This window comes from Pristis pectinata, chromosome 1, assembly GCF_009764475.1.
Source record: "Pristis pectinata isolate sPriPec2 chromosome 1, sPriPec2.1.pri, whole genome shotgun sequence".
In the NCBI taxonomy this organism is placed as follows: Eukaryota; Metazoa; Chordata; class Chondrichthyes; order Rhinopristiformes; family Pristidae; genus Pristis; species Pristis pectinata.
The window spans coordinates 149,777,062-149,799,571 of NC_067405.1; the positions used below are offsets into that span (position 1 = coordinate 149,777,062).

The 22,510-nt window shown below is 45.0% G+C and overlaps 1 protein-coding gene across 1 annotated transcript in view; it reads left to right on the forward strand.

Moving 5' to 3' along the window:
* Window positions 1–22,510, forward strand: part of syne3 (spectrin repeat containing, nuclear envelope family member 3) — a 98,900-nt gene that overhangs the window by 20,325 nt on the left and 56,065 nt on the right. Inside the window, exons 3-5 of the mRNA XM_052030893.1 lie at window positions 7,817–8,143; window positions 9,734–9,867; window positions 19,969–20,143. Coding sequence (XP_051886853.1) covers window positions 7,817–8,143; window positions 9,734–9,867; window positions 19,969–20,143 — 636 coding nt within the window. The remainder of the gene's footprint in view (window positions 1–7,816; window positions 8,144–9,733; window positions 9,868–19,968; window positions 20,144–22,510) is intronic.

Consider the following 22,510-nt stretch of genomic DNA (forward strand, 5'->3'; position numbering starts at 1 on the left):
ATGGGGTGGCCAGAACTGCACACAATACTCCAAATATGACCTGACCACAGTGTTATACAGCCTTAACGTGGCTTCCGGTTTTATACCCTGACTGATGAAGGCAAGAATGCCAAATGCTGCCTTTATTGCCCTATACTGGTGTTGCCACTAATCAAAATTTTATACAACTGCAATATGACTTCCTGACTCTTGTACTCTATAGTTTACTTCCCTACTATGGGAAACAGACTCTGGCTGTCTACTCTGTCTATGTCTCTCATAATTTTATAAACCTCTATTATATCATCTCTCGGCCTTTGTTGCTCCAGGGAAAACAGTCCCAGCCAATCCAGTCTCTGCTTGTAACTCAAGCCTTCCAATTCAGGCAACATCCTTGTGAATCTTTTCTGAATTGTAGCTTGGATGGGAACCTTGGTCGGATAAACTTTTTGGGCCAAAGGGCTTGTTTCCATGTTGTTTGACTTTATGATTGTCTCTAGCTTATGATTGTCTCTAGCTTAATCTCCACAATAGTGTAGTGGTTAGTGCAATGCTATTACAGTGCCAGTGACCCGGGTTCAATTCCGGTTGCTGTCTGTAAGGAGTTTGTACAATCTCCCCATGTCTGCATGGATCATAACCCTTCAAGCCTCTCCCCTCCATATACTGATTTAAATGCCTTTTAAATGTTGCAATTGTACCCCCCTCGACCACTTCCTCTGGCAGCTCATTCCAGGCACTCACCACCGTCTGTGTAAAGAAGTTACCTCTTGGGTCTCTTTTAAATCTCTCCCCTCTTATCTTGTGTCTGTGCTCTCTAGTTATGGACTCTCCAACCCTGGGGAGAAAACTATGACCATCCACCTTATCCATACCCCTCGTGACTTTATAAACTTCTATGACGTTACCCCTCATTCTCCTACATTCTAAGGAATAAAGATCCAGCCTGGCCAACTTCTCCCTATGACTCAGGCCCTCTAGTCCAGGCAGCATCCTCATAAATCTCTTCTGCACCCTCTCCAGCTTGACGATGTCTTTCCTATGACAGGGTGACAAAAACTGTACACAATACTCCAAGTGCGGCCTCACCAACGACTTATATAATTGCAACATAATGTCCCTACTCCTAAACTCAGTGCCCTGACTGATGAAGGCCTGCGTGCTAAACACCTTCTTCACCACTGTCTACTTGCGCAGCTGCTTTCAGTGAACTGTGCACTTGTATTCCCAGGTCCCTCTGTTCCACAACACTCGTCAGTGCCCTGCCATTCACTGTACAAGTCCTACCCTGGTTTGACTGTCCAAAATGCATCACCACATACTTATCTAAGTTGAAATCTATTTCCACTCCTTAGCCCATCTCCCTAACTGATCAAGATCTCTTTGCAATTCGTTGTAACCTGCTTCACTATCAACAAGACCCCCTAATTTAATATCATCAGCAAACTTGCTAATTGTGCCATGTACATTCATATCCAAATCATTTACTTACATAATGAATAAGAAGTCCCAACACTGACCCCTGGGGCACCCCACTGGTCACAGGCCTCTAGTCAGAGAATCGACCTTCAACCATCACCCTCTGCTTCCTGTCATTGAGCCAATTCTGAATCCACCTCGCAAGCTCGCCTGAATCCCATGGACCTAACCTTCCAGATCAACCTGTCATGTGGGACCTTGTCAAAGGCCTTATTAAAGTCCATATAGACAACATCCACTGCCCTACTTTCATCTGTCCCTTTAGTTACCTCTTAGAAAAACTCCAAAAGATTCATCGGACATGACCTCCCATGCACAAGACCTTGCTGACTATTTCTGATCAGGCCTTGACTATCTAAATGATGGTAGATCTTGTCCCTCACAATTCCCTCCAGTCACTTCCCTACAACTGAAGTCAGGCTCACCGGCCTGTAATTCCCTGGCCTGTCCTTGCTCCCCTTCTTGAACAATGGAACAACATTAGCCTTCTGGAACTTCACCAGTGGCTAACGATGAAGCAAATATCTCCACAAGGATCCACCACATTTTCTTTCCTGGCCTCCCATAAGGTCTGGGGTGCACTTGGTCAGGCCCTGGGGATTTGCCCACCTTAATGTGCTTCAAGGCTGCAAATCTCTTCCTTGTAATAGACGTTGCTTTGTTCATTCATTCATTGCAGTATGGCGTATGCCACAATCATTCATTGCTCGGGGCATGGGGTACAAGAATCAGGAAGTCACATTGCTGCTGTATAAAACTCTGGTCAGGCCACACTTGGGAGTATTGTGTGTAGTTCTGGTCACCCCATTACAGGACAGATCTGGAGGCTTTGGAGAGGGTGCAGAAGAGGTTCACCAGGGTGTTGCCTGGATTAGAGAGCGTTAGCTATAAGGCGAGGTTGGACAAACTTGGGTTGTTTTCTCTGCAAGTGTGAAGGCTGAGGAGAGACCCGATAGAAGTTTATAAAATTATTTGAGGCACAGATAGGATAAATGGTCAGAATATTTTTCCCAGGGTAGAAAGGTCAAGTACAAGAGGACATGCATTTAAGGTGAGAGAGGGAAAGCTTAAAGGGGATGTGTAGGGCAGGTTTTTGTTGCACAGAATGGTGGGTGCCTGGAATGTGCTGCTAGGGGTGGTGGTGGTGGAAGCAGAAACAATAATGGTGTTCGAGAGGCTTTCAGATGGACACATGGATATGCAGGGAATGGAGGGATATGGATCATGTGCAGGTAGAAGGAATTTGGTTTAATTTGCATCATGCTTGGCATACATTGTGGGCCGAAGGGCCTGTGCTGTACTGTTCTGTGTTCTAATTACCTTTTGTGACTTTAATGTTGTCCTCATTTTCCTTTTAAGTATCCCTAGAATGTTTTATAGACAATAGACAATAGGAGCAGAAGTAGACCATTCGGCCCTTCGAGTCTGCACCACCATTTTGAGATCATGGCTGATCCTCAACGATCAATATCCTGTTCCTGCCTTGTCCCCATATCCCTTGATTCCCCTATCTATAAGAAACCTATCTAGCTCCTTCTTGAAAGTGCCCAGAGAATTGGCCTCCACTGCCCTCTGAGGCAGTGCATTCCACAAATTCACAATCCTCTGGGACAAGAAGTTTTTCTTCACCTCTGTCCTAAATGGCCTAGCCCTTATTCTTAAATCATGCCCCCTGGTCCTGGACTTCCCCAACATCTGGAACATATTTCCTGTCTCTATCTTGTCCAATCCCTTAATAATCTTGTATGTTTCAATCAGATCCCCTCTCAATCTTCTCAATTCCAGCGTGTACAATCCCAGTCTCTCCAACCTCTCAGCATAAGACAAGTCCCGACATCCCCGGAATTAACCTCGTAAACCTACGCTACACGCCCTCTATAGCCAGGATATCCTTCCTTAACCCAGGAGACCAAAACTGTACACAATACTCCAGGAGTGGTCTCACCAGGGCCCTGTACAAATGCAAAAGAATCTCTTTGCTTTTGTACTCAATTCCCCTTGTAATACAGGCCAACATTCCATTAGCCTTCATCACTGCCTGCTGCACTTGTTCATTCGCTTTCAGTGACTGATGAACAAGGACTCCTAGATCCCTTTGTATTTCCCCCTTACCTAACCCCACACCATTCAGATAATAATCCGCCTTCCTGTTCCTGCTCCCAAAGTGGATAACCTCACACTTATCCACATTAAACTTCATCTGCCAAGTATCTGCCCACTTACCCAACCTATCCAAATCACCTTAAATTCTCCTAACTTCCTCTACACATGTCGCACTGCCACCCAACTTTGTATCATCAGCAAACTTGCTAATGTTATTCACAATGCCTTCATCTAAATCATCAACATAGATCGTAAACAGCTGCGGTCCCAGCACCGAGCCCTGTGGCACCCCACTAGTCATGGCCTGCCATTCTGAGAAACATCCATTCACCCCTACCCTTTGTTTCCTATCCGCCAACCAGTTTTCTGTCCATGTTAATACCCGCCCCCCAATTCCATGAGCCCTAATTTTACCCACCAATCTCCTATGCGGCACTTTATCGAATGCCTTCTGAAAGTCGAAGTATACAACATCCACTGAATCTCCCTCGTCTATGTTCCTGGTTACATCCTCAAAAAAACTCCAGTAGATTAGTCAAGCATGATTTGCCCTTGGTAAATCCATGTTGACTCGACTCAATCCTATCATTGCTATCCAAATATGCCGCAATTTCATCCTTAATAATGGACTCTAGCATCTTCCCCACCACAGACGTTAGGCTAACTGGACGATAGTTCCCCGTTTTCTCCCTCCTTCCTTTCTTAAAAAGTGGGATAACATTAGCCATTCTCCAATCCTCAGGAACTGACCCCGAATCTAAGGAACATCGGAAAATGATCACCAATGCATCCACAATTTCTAGAGCCACCTCCTTTAGTACCCTGGGATGCAGACCATCTGGACCTGGGGATTTGTCAGTCTTCAGCCCCATTAGTCTACCCATCACCATTTCTTTCCTAATATCAATCCACTTCAGTTCCTCTGTCACCCTCTGCCTTTTGTCCATCCTTACCTCTGGGAGATTTCTTACGTCTTCCCCCGTGAAGACAGATCCAAAGTACTTATTAAATTCGACTGCCATCTGCCTGTTTCCCGTAATAATTTCACCCGATTCGGTCTTCAAGGGCCCAACATTGTTCCTAACTAACTTCTTTCCCTTCACATACCCAAAAAAGCTTTTGCTATCTTCCTTTAATATTCCTGGCTAGCTTGCCTTCGTACCTCATTTTTTCTTCCCGAATTACCTTTTTAGTTAAATTCTGCTGCACCTTAAAAATTTCCCAATCTTCTATCTTCCCACTCAGCTTGGCTCTGCCATACTTCTTCCTTTTTAACACAATGCTATCTCTGACTTCCTTTGTCAGCCACGGTGGCCCCTTTCCCCTCTTCGAGTCTTTCCTTCTCTGGGGAATAAACTGATCCTGCACCTTGTGCATTATTCCCAAGAATACCTCCCATTGCTGTTCCACTGACAATTCTGCTAGGATGCCTGCCCAGTCAGCTTTAGCCAGCTCCTCCCTCATGGCTCCATAGTCTCCTTTGTTCAACTGCAAAATTGACCCTTCTGATTTGCCCTTTTCCCTCTCCAATTGCAGATAAAAACTTATCATGTTATGGTCACTACCTCCCAATGGCTCCTTTACTTTGAGTTCTTTTATCAAATTCTGCTCATTACACAACACTAAATCCAGAATAGCCCTCTCCCTGGTCGGCTCTTGTACCAGCTGCTCCAAGAATGCATCCCGGAGGCACTCTATAAACTCCCTTTCCCGGGGTCCAGTACCAGCCTGATTTTCCCAGTCCACTTGCATATTGAAATCCCCCATAACTACTGTGACATTACCCTTGCCACGTGCCAACATTAACTCACTATTCAGCTTGCACCCAATATCCATGCCACCGTTCGGAGGCCTGTAGATAACACCCATTAGGGTCTTTTTGCCCTTACAGTTTCTCAGTTCTATCCACACTGACTCTACTTCTCCTGATTCAATGTCCCCCCTTGCAAGAGACTGAATCTCATTCCTCACCAACAGGGCTACCCCACCCCCTCTGCCCACCTTCCTGTCCTTACGATAGCATGTATACCCTTAAATTCATTTCCCAGGTCTGATCTCCCTGCAGCCATGTCTCCGTTATCCCAACAACATTATACTTACCCATTCATATCTGAGCTTCAAGCTCGCCTACCTTATTCCTGACACTCCGTGCATTCAGATATAGGATTTTTAACCCATTTCTCCTCTCTCCATTCGTATTAATGTTCCGAAATTGTGTAGTTCCTATCTGTCCTCTACCCTCCATCTCGCTATCCTCTCTCTCATTCTGGATCCCCTCCCCCTGCAAATTTAGTTTAACCCCCCCCCGAGCAGCATTAGCAAACCTTCCTGCAAGAATGTCAGTACCCCTCCAGTTCAGGTGTAAAACGTCCCGTTGGAATAAATCCCAATTATCCATAAACCTGAAGCCCTCCCTGTCGCACCATCCCCTCAGCCACATATTAATCTGCCTAATCTTCCTATTCCTCTCCTCACTCGCATGTGGCACAGGTAGCAATCCTGAGATTGTTACCCTGGATGTCCTGCCCCTCAACTTAGCACCTAACTCCCTGAACTCTTTACGCAGGACCTCCTCTCTTTTTCTGCCCACGTCGTTAGTCCCTACATGGATCACAACATCTGGGTTCACGCCCTCCCTCCTGAGAATAACCTGAACCCAATCTGAGATATCCCAGACCCTGGCACCAGGGAGGCAACAGACCATCCGGAATTCCCGATCATCCCCACAGAATATCCCATCTATCCCCCTGACTATTGAATCCCCTATCACTACCGCTCTCCTCTCTTCCTTCTTCCCCTTCTGAGTTGAGGTGCCAGAGACCAGACCTCCGCAACTAGTTCCTGGTAGGTCATCCCCACCAACAGTATCCAAAGTGGTATACCTATTATTGATGGGGACAGCCACGGGTGCTCTGCTCTCTCTGCCTGCTCCCCTTCCCTCTCCTGACAGTTACCCAGTTAATCTCCTCCTGTCTTATCGGTGTGTCTATCTCCCGATAACTCTTATCTATCTCTGCCTCTGCCTCCCGAATGATCCGTAGTTCGTCCAGCTGCTGCTCTAATTCCCTAACTCGGTCTGTTAGGAGCTGCAGCTGGACACACCTTTTGCAGGTGTGGTCATCAGGGACAACTGTGCTGACCCTGACCTCCCACATACCGCATACGGAGCACATCACTGTTCTAACTGTCTCCCCCATATCCTGCTCCCAGATTAGTTACAACAAATCAAGATAAAAAGTACCCACCAGACCTTACCTTATATCTCAGCAGCACGTACTCGGGCTTACCGGCTTCCTCTTAGCGAAGTCCCTGTGTGCCGAAGCCCCTTTTATTTAGAATGTAGAACACAAAACAGTACAGCACAGGAACAGGCCTTCCAGTCCATGATGTTGTGCTGAACTAACTAATTAGTAATCAAATGCCCAACTAAACTGATCCCTTCTGCCTACTCAATGTCCATATCCCTACACTTCCTGCACATTCACATGCCTGTCCAAGAGCCTCTTGAATGCCTCTATCGTATTTGCTTCCACCACCACCCCTCGTAGTGCATTCCAGGCACCCACCACTCTCAATGTAAAAAAAAACTCACCCACACAGCTGTCCTGAACTTGCCCCCTGTCACCTTAAATGCATGCCTTCTGGTATTAGACATTTCAATCCTGGGAAAAAGATACTGGCTGTCTACTGTTAACTATGCCTTGCATAATTTTATAAACCTCTCTCAGGTCTCCCCTCAGCCTCTGCTGCTCCAGAGAAAACAACCCAAGTTTGTCCAGCCTCTCTTATAACATATGCCCTCTAATCCAGGCAGCCTCCTGGTAAACCTGCACCCTCTCCAAAGCCTCCACAACCTTCCTGTAATGGGGTGACCAGAAATGAATGCAATACTCCAGATGTAGCCTAACTGGAGTTTGATAAAGCTGCAAAATAATTTCCTGACTTTTGAACTCAATTTCTTTCCTTATTTCCCCAGAATTTAGGTATACTTCCTCTTTCTTCGTGCACGATATGAGTTATCCGTGGGTGGAGGGATGCATCGTTCCTGCCCAGACGAGTACCAGTTGTATTTTTGCCATGGAGGGGGGAGGGTAGGAGGAGAGGAGTAATGTTTGTGGCTTTGTTTATGGAGTGATAGTCTCAGTGGGACTAAATTTATTTTGTTGATAGACATGGTGAGCTACAGCTTCTATGCTCAAATACTTAGTTATTCAAATACTTCCATTCGTGTAAACTTCAACCAAAACACTTACAGGAGTTGAGCGATGCAGTCGTCAGTAGGGAAGGAGAGCTCGACAATCTGAAGACCCAGGCTGAAGCTGTAATAAAGAACACATCTCCCAAGGGTGCTGAGGATATCAACAGAAACCTGGAACAACTGAGGACAGACTGGGAGAACCTGAGACTGAAGTGTCAGCAGGATCAGGGCCCATTGCAACATGCACTGCAGTCCGTGCTGGAACACCAGTCCAGGGCTCAGCAGCTGGAGAGAGAAGTGGTTGAGTTATTGGACCGATTACAGATCCTGGATCTAGAACCTCCAGATGAGAATGAACCTGAAATTGTGTGGCGTAACTGTCTGGTAAGTTGTGTTCTGGAGGGTCAGGTCAGGGCTTTGTGGGGGCCTCCCAACCCCTGACCGCCCCGTCTCTCCCCCAGCCGCCCCGCCTTCTCCCGGCTGCCCCACCTCTCTGCAGCCCCTGATTTGAACCAGACCACATTGTTTTACTTCGCCTTGGAGTGAAGTTTCTGACATTTTGCTTGCTCCACCATTATTCCTGATATTATTTTGCTGTCTGATGCTCAACATTTCTAACAGTCCTGGCTGGTCTCCCATGCGTGCCTCTCACTCACCACTTCAAACACTAGGCCTACTCTCTCCCACTCTCTACGCTTCAAACTATTGTGTTGTGTTGATCACCCTCACACCTGTTCTCTTGCATGTACCTGCACTGCTAAATCTTGGCTTGCTCTTGCCTGCTCTCATTGTCAGGCACTTGGAGGAAATGGTTCTATTTTTGAGGGGGACGAGTGTGCGGATACTTAGTAATCCTTGACGGCTGTAGGGTGTTAAATAAAGGGCATGGGCACTTGGGTTGTGTAAATAGGCCATTGAAATCCAAAACAAGGCAACCCATGCTAAAATGTAACAACAATTGGCTGAATTTAGCTGGAATAATACAATACATTTTGGGCACTTCATTTTGGAAAGGTACTTCAAGACCTTAAAGATAATGTCAAGGATGAAACTGCAGAGGCAGGAAGGACACTGGGTGAGAGTGTGGTCGAAGTGCAGGAGAGCAGCAGAGATCAGAGGGGGGAACAGTGAGAGGGGGGGGTCACAGACCTAATGTCAAGAATGAGAGAACTTGTTCATGCTGGAGATGTGAGGATCTGGGATTGCTCTACCAGGAGCAGAGAAGATTATTTATGGGTGTTGCTGGTAAGCCCAGCATTTATTGCCCATCCCTAGTTGCCATTGAATAGATGGTGACCTTCTTGAACTGCTGCAGCTCTTCCAATAAAGGTGCTCCCACAGTGCCATTGGGTTGAGAGCTGAGATGAAGGAAGGCAGATTCATTTCCAAGTCAAGATGATGTGCATGAAAATAAAAAAAAACTGCAGATGCTGGAAATCTGAAATAAAACCAGAAAATGCTGGAAAACTCTGCAGGTCAGACAGCATGTGCAAAAAGAGAAGCATGTAATGATTTGGGTCTGAGATGAACCTGCTGTGCCATGATGCTTTGTGGATGATAGAAAGGCAATGAATGTGAGGGTAGGTGGTTAGACTGATGTTGGAGATGGTCATTGCCTGGCATTTATTTGGTGCAAATGTTCTTGGTGCTTTCAGCACGTGCTTGGGCCTCCACTGTGTGGCCATTGACTGCTTTGTTTGAGGGACCTGAAATCATTAGGAGAAAATTAGATGAGTTAATATCATGGGTGTGGGAATAAATTGGGCAGAGTGTATCTTCCTGAAGTCTGGTGCTTGTTATACCTCCTGTTCCAGTCACAGTTGCAGGGACTTTGTTCCCTCGGTCCAAATTAATGACTCAGCAAGAGCCCAAGAACAGGGAGCATTGATTTTTTTTTTTGAGGCTGCACCACCCCAAGTTGTCTTCGTTCTCAGCAAAGCATTTTTACCTAACCCTGTTTCTTTTCTGATTTAGCTCACCAGATCTTCAATTTTAGCAGAGGAATCGAGAGTGGAAGAACTTCATCTGAAACTGAAGGACCTTGGCAAATTCTCGCAGAATGAAAAACTCTCTGCTAAGGTCCTGGATGTCATTCGAGAATACAACAGGTAAAGCTGCAGGCTTGGTTTCAAAGGTTGAATGTGCTAAAACTCTTGTCTGATGAGTATTCATTTGTGCCTGTGTGGCTCATTGGATTTATAGACATGTATAATAGGCTATTGTTGCTGGGGGTGTATTACAGATCTCCTAATAGTCAATGGCAGATAGAGGAACAAATAATTGTAAGCACACAGAGAGATGCAATAAAAGTAGGGTTATAGGACTGGGGGATTTCAGTTTTCCAAATGTTATCTGGGATTGCCTTAGCCTTAAAGGCTCAGGGAGTGGAATTTTTGAGGTGTATCCAGGAGAGCTTTTTGACACGGTATGTAGATAAGCCAACAAGGGAAAGGACATGACTGGACCTTACCTTGGGGAATGTATCTGGTCAAATAGAGAAAGTGTCAGTAAGGGAGCATTTTGAAGATTGTGACCACGTCCATAGATCCCTCAAGATTGCCATGCAGGTCGATAGGGTTGTTAAATGACGGTGTGTTGGCCTTCATTAGTCTGGGTACTGAGTTCAAGGACCATGAGGTAATGTTGCAGCTCTATAGAACTCTGGTTAGACCACACTTGTTCTGTTCTGGTCGCCTCATTATAGGAAAGATGATGAAGCTTTTGAGAGGGTGCAGAGGAAATTTTCCAGGATGCTGCCTGGATTGGAGAGCATGTCTTTATGATAGGTTGAGTGACTTGTTAGAGGTGTACAAGATGATAAGAGGCATAGATCGAGTGGACTTGAAGATGGATAAGTCCCAAGGGTCAGATGAAATTTAACCCAGGCTGCTGAGGGAGGCAAGGGAAGAGATTGCTGGGGCTCTGGCTGAGATTTTTAAATCTTTTCTGGCCACAAGTGAGGCAGTTGATGACTGGAGGGTGACAAACATGGTTCCCCCTTGTAAAGAAGGACAAAAGGGAAAAGCCTGGTAATTACAGACATGTGAGCCTGATGTCAGTAATAGGGAAGTTATTGGAAAACATCCTGAAGACAGGAATGATGATTAATTGGAAATGTAGAGTTTAATCAGAGGGCCAGCATGGCTTTGCCAGTGGCAGATCCTGTCTGACCAATCCGATTGTATTTTTTTGAAGTGGTTTCAAAGTGTGTTGATTAAGGCATTGCAGTAGGTGTGGTTTACGTGGGCTTCAGTAAGGCCATAATATTGCCAAAAGAAGGCAGAGGGTGGTTGTAGATGGAGAATATTCTGCCTGGAGGTCGGTGACCAGTGGTGTTCTGCAGGGATCTGTTCTGGGATCCCTGCTCTTTGTGATTTTTATAAATGACATGGATGAGGAAGTGGAAGGGTGGGTTAGTAAGTTTGCTGATGACACAAAGGTTGGTGGTGTTGTGGATGGTGTAGAAGGTTGTTGAGAGTTACAACAGGATGTTGATAGGATGCAAAGCTGGGCTGAGAAGTGGCAGACAGAGTTCAACCTGGAAAAGTGTGAAGTGATTCACTTTGGAAGATCGAATTTGAAGGCAGAATACAGGGTTAATGGCAGGATTCCTAGCAGTGTGGAGGAACAGAGGGATCTTGGGGTCCACGTCCATAGGTCCCTCAAGGTTGACACGCAGGTTGATAGGGTTGTTAAGAAGGCGTATGGAGTGTTGGCCTTCATTAGTCAGGGTATTGAGTCCAAGAGCCGCGAGGTGATGTTGCAGCTCTATAGAACTCTGGTCAGACCACACTTGGAGTATTGTGTTCTGTTCTGCTCTGCAGAGGAGATTTACCAGGATGCTACCTGGATTGGAGAGCGTGTCTTGTGAGGATAGGTTGAGCGAGCCAGGGCTTTTCTCTTTGGAGAGAAGGAGGATGAAAGGTGACTTGATAGAGGTGTACAAGATGATAAAAGGCAGAGATCGAGTGGATAGTCAAGAGACTTTTTCCCAGGGCGACAATGGCTAACGTGGGGGCATAATTTTAAGGTGATTAGAGGAAAGTAGAGGGGAGATATCAGAGGTAAGTTTTGTTTTACACAGAGTGGTGGGTACGTGGAACGCACTGCTGGGTGTGCTGGTAGAGGCAGATACATTGGGGACATTTAAGAGACTGTTAGATAGGCACATGGATGATAGAAAAATGGAGGGGTATGTGGGAGGGAAGGGTTAGATTGAACTTAGAGTAGGTTAAAAGATCAGCACAACTTAATGGGCCAAAGGGCCTAAACTGCTGTAATGTTCTATGATCTAAGACGTAGGAGCAGAATCAAGCTATTCGGCCCATCGAGTCTGCTCCGCCATTAGATCATAGTTAATTTATTATTCCCTCTCAACGCCATTCTCCTGCCTTCTCCCCGTAACCTTTGACACCCTCATTAATCAAGAATTTATCAACCTCTGCTTTAAATATGCCCAATGACTTGGCCTCCACAGCCATCTGTGGCAATGAATTCCACAGATTCACCTCTCCCTGGCTAAAATTCTTCCTCATCTCTGTTTCGAAAGGGACATCCTTGTATTCTGAGGCTGTGCCCTCTGGTCCTAGACTCTCCCACTACTGGAAACATCATCTCCATGTCCACTCTATCAAGGCCTTTCAATATTCGGTAGGTTTGAATGAAATCCCCCCTTATCCTTCTAAACTCCAGTGAGTACAGGCCAAGAGCCATCAAACGGTCCTCATACATTAACCCTTTCATTCCTGGGATCATTCTTGTAAACCTCCTCTGGACCCTCTCCAATGCCAGCACATCCTTCCTTAGATGCGGGACCCAAAACTGTTCACAGTACTCCAGATGTGGTCTGATCAATGCCTTATAAAGCCTCAGCATTACATCCTTGCTTTCACACTCTAGTTCTCTTGAAATGAATGCTAACATTGCATTTGCCTTCCTTATTACTGACTCAATCTGCAAGTTAACCTTTAGGGAATCCTGCACTAGGACTCAAGTCCCTTTGCACCTCCAATTTCTGAATTCTCTCCCCGTTTAGAAAATAATCTGTGCCTTTATTCCTTCTACCAAATTGCATGACTGTACACTTCCCTGCGCTGTATTCCATATGCCACTTCTTTGCCCATTCTCCCAACCTCTTCCTAGTCCTTCTGCAGACTCCCTGCTTCCTCAACACTACCTGCCCCTCCACCTATCTTTGTATTGTCAGCAAACTTCGCCACAAAGCCCTCAATTCCATCATCCAGATCATTAACATATAACATGAAAAGTAGTGGATCCAACACCAACCCCTGTGGAACACCACTTACCTGTGGAACCCCTGTGGAACACCTTATCTGCAGCCTACCAGATAGGGGACCCTTTTATTCACACTCTTTGCCTTCTGCCAGTCAGCCAATCTTCTACCCATGCTAGTACTTTTCCTGTAATACCATGGGCTCTTGTTTAGCGGGCTCTTGTTTACCTGCCTCATGTGAGACACTTCGTCAAAGGCCTTCTGAAAATCCAAGTAAACAACATCCATTGACTCTCCTTTGCCTATTCTGTCTGTTAGTTCCTCAGAGAATTTCAACAGATTTGTCAGGCAAGATTTCCCCTTAAGGAAACCATGGTGACTTCTGCCTATTTTATTATGAGCTTCCAAGTACCCCGAAATCTCATCCTTAATAATGGACTCTAACATCTTACCAACCTTAAACTAATCTGGCAGGGGGATGGAAACCAGGATGTTAGGATACAAGATGTTAGGGTAAGGGAGGAAGTTTATAGAAACAAGTCCAAGACAGTGTGCAGTGAGGATGGCAAGAAGGACAGGCAGGTGAAAAGTCAGGATAATTTGCTGAACAATAGAAGTACAACAAAATCAGTAACAGATACTGGACTAGATGTGCTATATTTAAATGCACATAGCATTAGGAATAAAGTGGATGACCTAGTGGCACAACTACAGGTTAATAAATACGACATTGTGGCAATGACCGAGTCATGGATTTATGACGGATGTGATTGGGAACTGAATGTCCAGGGGTACACAGTGTATAGGAAGGATAGGCGGGTAGGCAGAGGTGGTGGTGTGGCCATGATGGTTAGTAATGATATAAAATTAATAGGAAGGATATAAAATTAATAGGAAGGACATTGGGTCAGAAGAGGTGGAATCCTTATGGGTGGAGCTAAGAAATAGCAAGGGCAAAAGGACAATAGTAGCAGTTATATATAGGCCTCCTAATAGCAGTCAGGAAGTGGACAATAACTTGCAGTTTGAAATAGAAAATGACAATGTGTAGATAATAATGGGGGATCTTAACATGAAGGTGGACTGGGAAATCCAGCAAGGCAGTAGATCTCAGGAGAGTGAGTTTGTGGAATGTCTACGGGACGGTTTTTTGGAGCAACTTGTTGATGAGCCCACCAGGGGATCGGCTGTTTTGGATTGGGTGCTGTGTAATGAACCGGAGGCGATTAGGGAACTAAAGGTAAAGGAACCATTGGGAACTAGTGATCACAATATGATTGAGTTCAGTTTCAAATCTGAGAAGGAGAAGCTGATAACTGGTGTATCGATATTTCAGTGGAACAAAGGAAATTACAGTGGCATGAAAGAGGAGCTGGCCCATATTGATTGGAAGAGTAAAGCTGGCTGGAGGGACGGCAGAGCAGAAATGGATGGAATTTCTACAAGTAATAAGGCAAATGCAGGATGGATGTATTCCAAGAAAAAAAGGGTTTTGAATGGAAAAAAGGCACAAATGTGGATAACGAGAGAGGTGAAGGCTAAAATAAAAGCAAAAGGGAGGGCATACAAGGAAGCAAAAATTAGTGGGAAAACAGAAGACTGGGAAACTTTTAAAAACCTGCAGAAAGAAACTAAGAAGGTCGTTAGGAAAGAAAAGATGAATTATGAAAGTAAGTTGGCAGATAACATTCGAAAGGATACTAAGAGTTTTTTTAAATATATAAGGAGTAAAAGAGAGACACAGGTTGATATAGGACCAATCTATAACAATGCAGGAGAGATTACAATGGATGATAAAGAGATGGCAGAAGAACAAAATGAGTATTTTGCATCGGTCTTCACTGTGGAGGATATCAGCAATATACCAGTTAGTCAGGGGTCTCACGGAATGGAACTGAGTTCAGTTAAGATTACTAGAGAGAAGGTGCTGGAAAACTAAATGGGCTAAAGACTGATAAGTCTCCCGGACCAGATGAGGTGCATCCCTGGGTTCTGAAGTAGGTGGCTTTAGAGATAGCAGGGGCATTGGTGATAATTTTCCAGGAATCGATAAACTCCGGCATGGTTCCAGAGGACTGGAGGGTCGCAAATGTAGTTCCGCTGTAGAAGAAAGGTGGGAGGCAGCATAAAGGAAATTACAGACCTATTAGTCTGACATCGGTGGTGGGAAAGTTATTGGAATCGATCCTCACGGATGGGGTTATGGAGTACCTAGAGGTACAAGGCAAGATAGGTCCTAGCCAACATGGTTTTGTGAAGGGAAGATCCTGCCTGACCAACCTATTGGAGTTTTTTGAAGAAATCACAGGTAGGGTGGATGAGGGAGAGGCAGTAGATGTTATGTATTTAGACTTTCAAAAGGCCTTTGACAAGGTGCCGCATAAGAGACTGATTAATAAGATGAGAGGTCATGGAATTACAAGTAGGATAGTAGAATGGGTGGAACATTGGCTGGTTGGCAGGAAGCAAAGGGTGGGAATAAAAGGATCTTGTTCTGGTTGGCTACCGGTTACTAGTGGTGTTCCGCAGGGGTCGGTGTTGGGGCTGCTTCTTTTTACCTTGTACATTAACGATTTGGATGATGGAGTAAAATGGTTTTGTGACTGAGTTTGCGGATGACACCAAGCTAGGTGGAGGAGTAGAGAGTATTGAGGAGACAGGAAGGTTGCAGAGAGACCTAGATAGTTTAGGAGAATGGGCAAGGAAATGGCAGATGAGATTCAATGTTGAGAAATCTGCAGTTGTACACTTTGGAAACAGAAATAAATGGGCAGATTATTATCTAGAAGGAGAGAAAATTCAAAGTACAGAAGTATAAAGGGACTTGGGGGTACTCGTGCAGGATACCTTAAAGGTTAACCACCAGGTGGGATCGGTGGTAAAGAAAACGAATGCTATGTTGGCATTCATTTCTAGAGGTATAGTGTATAAAAGTAAGGAAGTGTTGATGAGGCTCTATGGGGCAGTAGTGAGGCCTCGTTTGGAATACTGTGTTCAGTTTTGGGCCCCATATCTTAGGAAAGATGTGCTGATGTTGGAGAGGGTTCAGAGGAGATTTATGAGGATGATTCCCAGAATGAAAGGGCTTACGTATGATGAGCATTTGTCGGCTCTTGGACTGTACTCACTGGAGTACAGAAGAATGAGAGGGGACCTCATAGAAACATTTAAAATGTTGAAAGGACTGGACAGAGTAGATGTGGGTCAAGCTGTTTTCCTTGGTGGGTGAGTCCAGGACCAGAGGGTACAATCTTAGAATTAGAGGGTACAGGTTTAAAACAGAGATGAAGAGAAATTTCTTTAGCCAGAGGGTAGTGAATTTGTGGAATTCCTTGGCACGTACAGCAGTGGAGGCCAGATCATTGGAGGCGTTTAAGGAAGAGATAGATATCTAAATAGTTGGAGTATCAAGGGATATGGGGATAAGGCCAGAAATTGGTTTTTTTTTGCCCCCCCCCCCCCCCCAATTTCTCATTTCTTTTTCTTTTTTCCTTTTCTTTGGAGCAGACTCAATGGGCTGAATGGTGTACTTCTGCTCCCTTGTCTTGTGATCAACCACTGAAGTCAGGGTAACTGGCCTATAATTTCCTGTCTTTTATCTCCCTCCTTTCTTAAAGAGTGGAGTGACATTTGCGATTTTCCAGTCCTCCGGAACCATTCCTGACTAGTGATTCTTGAAAGATCACTACTAATGCCTCTGTCAAAGTCGACCGGCGCTTCTGGAAAGAATCAGACAACAGCAGAACCAAAGAACTTACGATAAATGCTTTATTAGCTTTCGCTAACGGGAGTGGGAAAATAGAGAGTAAACCACGTAACTCTAACTCTATACCGAAACCCACTCAAAGAAGGCTAAGCTACAGCGTATTTTTATACCCTTTATTGTGGGAAAGCTAGGTAAGAAACTACTCTTACACAGGCAATTGCTTACATAAAGTTTCGAACATAACAAGATATAGGTTAAAAAAAACTACTTCTTCCCACTTGCACCTGCCATTAAAACTAGACATAACTAAATCACACCATAATGAGATCATTCTTTACCTTGAAAATCCTTTCACAATGAGAACCATACTAAAAAAAAACACAATATTAACCCTTACACTGCCAGTCGTTAACCCTTGCATTCCCAGCTATCTTTCACACCTCCACAATCTCTTCAGCTACCTCTTTCAGAACCCTGGGATGTAGTCCATCCGGTCCAAGTGACTTATCTGCCTTCAGATCTTTCAGTTTCCCAAGCACCTTCTCCTTTGTAATAGTGATTACACTCACTTCTGTCCCCTGACATGAATCTCTGGCATGTTGTTGGTGTCTTCCACAGTGAAGACTGACGCAAAATATTCAGTTTGTCCGCCATTTCTTTGTTCCCCATTACTATCTCTCCAGCATCATTTTCCAGCATTCTGATGTCTACTCTTGCTTTTCTTTCACCCTTTATATATCTGAAAAAACTTTTAGTATCCTCTTTTATATTATTGGCTAGCTTACCTTCATATTTCATCTTTTCTCCCCTTGCTTCTGTTGGTTTTTTAAAGCTTCCCAATCCTTCAGCTTCCCACTAATTTTTGCAATATTGTATGCCTTCTCTTATGCTTTTATGCTGTCCTTGACTTCCCTTGTCAGCCATGGTTGCCTCAAAGAATTCCAGTAAATTTGTCAAACAGAACCTGCCCTTGGGTTAGGCCATGTGGAAGGATATGGAAACTTTGGAAAGGGTGTAGAATAGGTTCATAAGGATGTGAGCCTCCTCACCTGGATCTACCTATTGCTTGCTAGCTTTTGCTCCACTCCTTCCCCTCTATACTGGCTATCTCCCCTCTATCTTTCCGTCCAGATGAAGGGTCTTGACTCAAAACATCAACTGTGCATTTCCCTCCACAGATGCTGCCTGACCTGCAGAGTTCCTCCAGCATTTTTTTTTAGCAAATTTGAGCATCTGCAGTCTCTGGTGTCTGTTTTCAGCAGGGTGTTAAGATATCTTTATTAGTCACATGTACATCGAAACACACAGTGAAACGCATCCCTTGCGCAGAGTGCCCTGGGGCAGCCTGCAAGTGTCGCCATGCCTCCGGTGCCAAAACAGCATGCCCACAACTTCCCAACCCACACGTCCCTGGAATGTGGGAGGAAACCGGAGCACCCGGAGGAAACCCACGCAGTCATGTGGAGAATGTACAAACTCCTCACAGACAGTGGCCGGAACTGAACCTGGGTCGCCGGCGCTGCAAAGCGCCACGCCAACCGCTACATATGAGGAGAAGTTGGACAAACTTGGATTCTTTTCTCTGGAGCATCGGAGGCTGAGGGGTGACCTGATGGGTGTTTATAAAATTATGAGAGGCATAGGTAGGGTAGTTAGTCGGTGTCTGTTTCCCAGGGTCAAATACTGGAGGGCAAAGCTTTAAGGTGAGATGGGGAAAGTTTAAAGGAGATTGACCTACTCTTGGGAAATGGGACAGGACAAGTGACTGAGGTGTCAGTGGGGAAGCACTTTGGGAACAGTGACCATAGTTCTATCAGTTGTAAATTAGTTAATGGAAAGGGACAGATCTGGTCGACATTAAAGTTCTAAATTGGGGCAAGGCAGATTTTGACAGTATTAGACAGGAAGTTGCAGAAGTTGATTGGAGGAGGTTGATTGCAGGCATAGAGACATCTGGCAAATGGGAGGCTTTTACAAATGAGAGAGTTCAAGATCTGCACGTTCCTGTTGGTGTGAAGGGCAAGGCTGGCAGGAGTAGGGAACCCTGGATGACGAGGGATATTGAGGCTCTGGTCAGGGAAAAGAAAGGGGCATGGGTCAGGTGCAGGCAGCTGGGATCAAGTGGCTCTCTGGAGGTGTATAGGGGATGCAGGAGTTCCATTTAAGACTGAAATGAGGAAGAATTTCTTCTTGGAATCATAAAATCAAACTGCATGGCTGTTCAGCCCACTGTGTCCATGTCAACCAGTGGGAACCCATTTTATTAAACCCATTTTTCATCATTTGGCCTATAGCCTTCCATGTCTAGGCGATTCAAATAATAGACAGTTCTTAAATGCTGTAAGTGACTCTGCTTCCGCCACTCTCTCAGGCAGTGTATTTCAGATACCTGCTACTCTCTAGATAAAAAAAAAATTCCCCCTCGGATCCTCTCTAAATCTCTGATCCTAAATCTATGTCCTCTAGTTTTGCCTACCTCTGATGGGGGGGGGGTAGGGGGGGGGATGTTTCCTGCAATGCACCCTATTGATACTGCTCATAATTTTATATACAGCATTGAATTCCAAGACTGAATATATATTCAAAGCCAAGATGTTTTTAATCAGTAAAGGAAATGAGGGTTAAGGGAAGGGGCTGGAAAGTAGAATTGTGGAATCAGCCATGATCTTATTGAAAGTTGGAGCAGGCTCAAGGGAGTGAATGGGCAACTCTTGTTCCTATTTCTTACTGTCTTAATTCCTTCTGTACTTTTTTGTAAATAATGGCAGTTTCTTTCAGGTCCTCTTCCAACCTGAACTATTCTTTACCTTTCCTGGGAGTCATAGAAATTATTTAATTTCTCTGTTTCCTTATTCTCAGATATTTCTCCCATCTGTCGGGGACTTGCATTAGGTTTTGCTGTTTTTTTCACTTTTATAGATAACTGTAGAAGCATTTACAGTTTAGTCTAGTTTGGTTTCTGCTGTTTTTTCCTCAGTTTCTGTGTCCAGTGAAAGACATTGGGGTGTGAGTAGTCATGGGTGAGGGTGGAGTGGAGGCTGGTGAGCAATGAGGGGGTGGGTGGTGGGTATGCCTGTATGGGAGCGGGATGTAGGGCATAGGTTCAGGATGGTGAGGTTGTGATGACTATTGGGGGGTGGGGGGTATGGGGTTGGTGGTGCAAGGGGTGAGTGAGGCCAGAGTGGGATGCAATGTTCAACATTCCTCGAGCTTCTTCCAGTTTGTTGTCACAAACTAAATTTAACCTATTTGATTTTCCATGCCTGTCAGAGTGAAAGGGAAGATAATCAAGAGGTGCAGCCAGTTAATGGAGAATCTTCGTCAGGGCTTTCAGGAGCTGCTGAAAGAGTTTGAGCAATGGAGGAACAGCACCAGGAATCTGCTGGACTCTTCCCTGGACACCAATGATGAAATGCTGACCAGACTTTATCTGCAGCACATTGAGGTAATTGATAGCAAGAAGTCAACAGCAGAAAGCCGAGAGGGATATAGGTGTATGGGTTAAAGTTAAAAAGAAATTGGCAAGACAAAAAGAGTGCATTTATAAAACACTGTCAGGTAAAATCAGAGAAAACCCTTTTATGTTATTGGAAGTAAATCCAATTATAGATCACAGCAGCATCCCAAGTGTGAAGGGTATATGTGATGGAATCTTGGCATAAATTTTACTGATTCCATCTGTCAGCAAAACTCTGGTGTTTTCTGATGCAGTTATTGAACACCCAGTGAGAGTCTACATTAACTAAAGCTGGCACAAGCGATTCCCTGCTGAACCTCAACATCTGTTTGTCCTCTGGTAGAGATGGCTGCTGAAACAGTGTTCTGTACTTTACAGATCTTCACTGTGAATGTGGATCTTTATTGGTTTTAACCAGGAGCAGGCTGTTGGAGAATTTGTTTTTCTGAGGTCAAGAGTTGGCTGTCATCTGCTGTAAACTTCAAAGAAGTAATTAAGAGTTGATAGAACATGGAACATTACAGCACAGTACAGGCCCTTCGGCCCACAATGTTGTGCTGACGTTTTATCCTGCTCTAAGATCTATCTAACCCCTCCCTCTCCCACCCACTCAGCCCCCCATTTCTATATCATTCATGTGTATATCTAAGAGTCTCTTAAATGTCCCTAATGTATCTGCGCCCACAACCTCCCCTTGTGTTAGCCATTATCGCCCTGGGAAAGTCTCTGACTGTCCATTCGATCTATGCCTCTTATCATCTTGTACACCTCTATCAAGTCACCTCTCATCATCCTCCTCTCCAAAGAAAAAAGCCCCAGCTCCCTCAACCTGTCTTCATAAGACATGCTCTCCAATCCATGCAACATCCTGGTAAATCTCCTCTTGCACCTTCTCTAAAGCTTCCACATTCTTCCTATAAGGTGACCAGAACTGAACACAATGCTCCAAGTGTGGTCTGACCAGAGTTCTATAGAGCTGCAACATCACCTCGCGGCTCATGAACTCAATACCCTGATTAATGAAGGCCAACACTCTATACACCTTCTTAACAACCCTATCCACCTATGTGGCAACCATGAGGGATCTATGGACGTGGACCCCAAGATCCCCCTGTTCCTCCACACTGCCAAGAGTACTGCCACTAACCTTGCATTCTGCCTTCAAATTCGATCTCCCAATGTGTATCACTTCACACTTATCTGGGTTGAACTCCATCTGCCACTTCTCAGCCCAGCTCTGCATTCTATCAATATTGTGTTGTAATCTACAGCTACCTTCTACACTATCCACAACACCACCAACCTTTGTATCATCAGCAAATTTACTAACCCACTCTTCCACATCCTCATCCAAGTCATTTATAAAAATCACAAAGAGCAGGGGTCCCAGTACAGATCCCTGTTGAACACCACTGGTCACTGACCTCCAGGCAGAATACGCTCCATCTACCACAGTCCTCTGTCTTCTATGAGTGAGAGAATTCTGAATCCACACTGCCCTGTTTCCCTGGATCCCATGCCTCCTGACTTTCTGAATGAGCCTTCCATGAGGAACCTTATCAAACGCCTTACTAAAATCCATGTACACCCCATCCACTGCTCTATTTTCATCAATGTGCTTTGTCACATCCTTAATTTATTCAGGCTCGTGAGGCACGACCTGCCCCTCACTAAGCCATGCTTACTGTCCCTAATCAGCCTATGCTTCTTCAAATGCCATAAATCCTGTCTCGAAGAATCATCCCCAGTATTGAAGTAAGAATCACCCCCACTGAAGTAAGACTTACTGGTCTGTAATTCCCAGGGTTATCCCTACTCCCTTCCTTAAACAATGGAACAACATTTGCCACCCTCCAATCATCCTACCCCTGTGGCCAGTGAGGACGCAAAGATCGTCGCCAATGGTGCAGCAATCTCTTCCTTCGCTTCCTGTAATAACCTTGGATATATCCCATCCAGCCCCCAGTGACTTATCTATTGTGTCTTTCAAAAGTTCCAGCACATCCTCTTTCTTCACGTCTACATGCTCTAGCGTATCAGCCTGTCATACGCCATCGTCACAGACATAAAGGTCTCTCTCACTGTGGTGAACACTGAAGCAAAGTATTCTTTAAACACCTCCCCTACCTCTTCCGACTCCAGGCACATTTTTCCTCTTTTATCCCTGATCGGTCCTATCCTCACTCTAGTCATCCTCCTATCCTTCACATACGTGTAGAACATCTTGGGGTTTTCCTTGATCCTGCTTGCCAAGGACTTCTCATGCCCCCTTCTAGCTCTCCGGTCCATTCTTAAGCTCCCTCCTGGCTACCTTGTAATTCTCCAGAGTCCTGTCTGATCCATGCTTTCTAAACC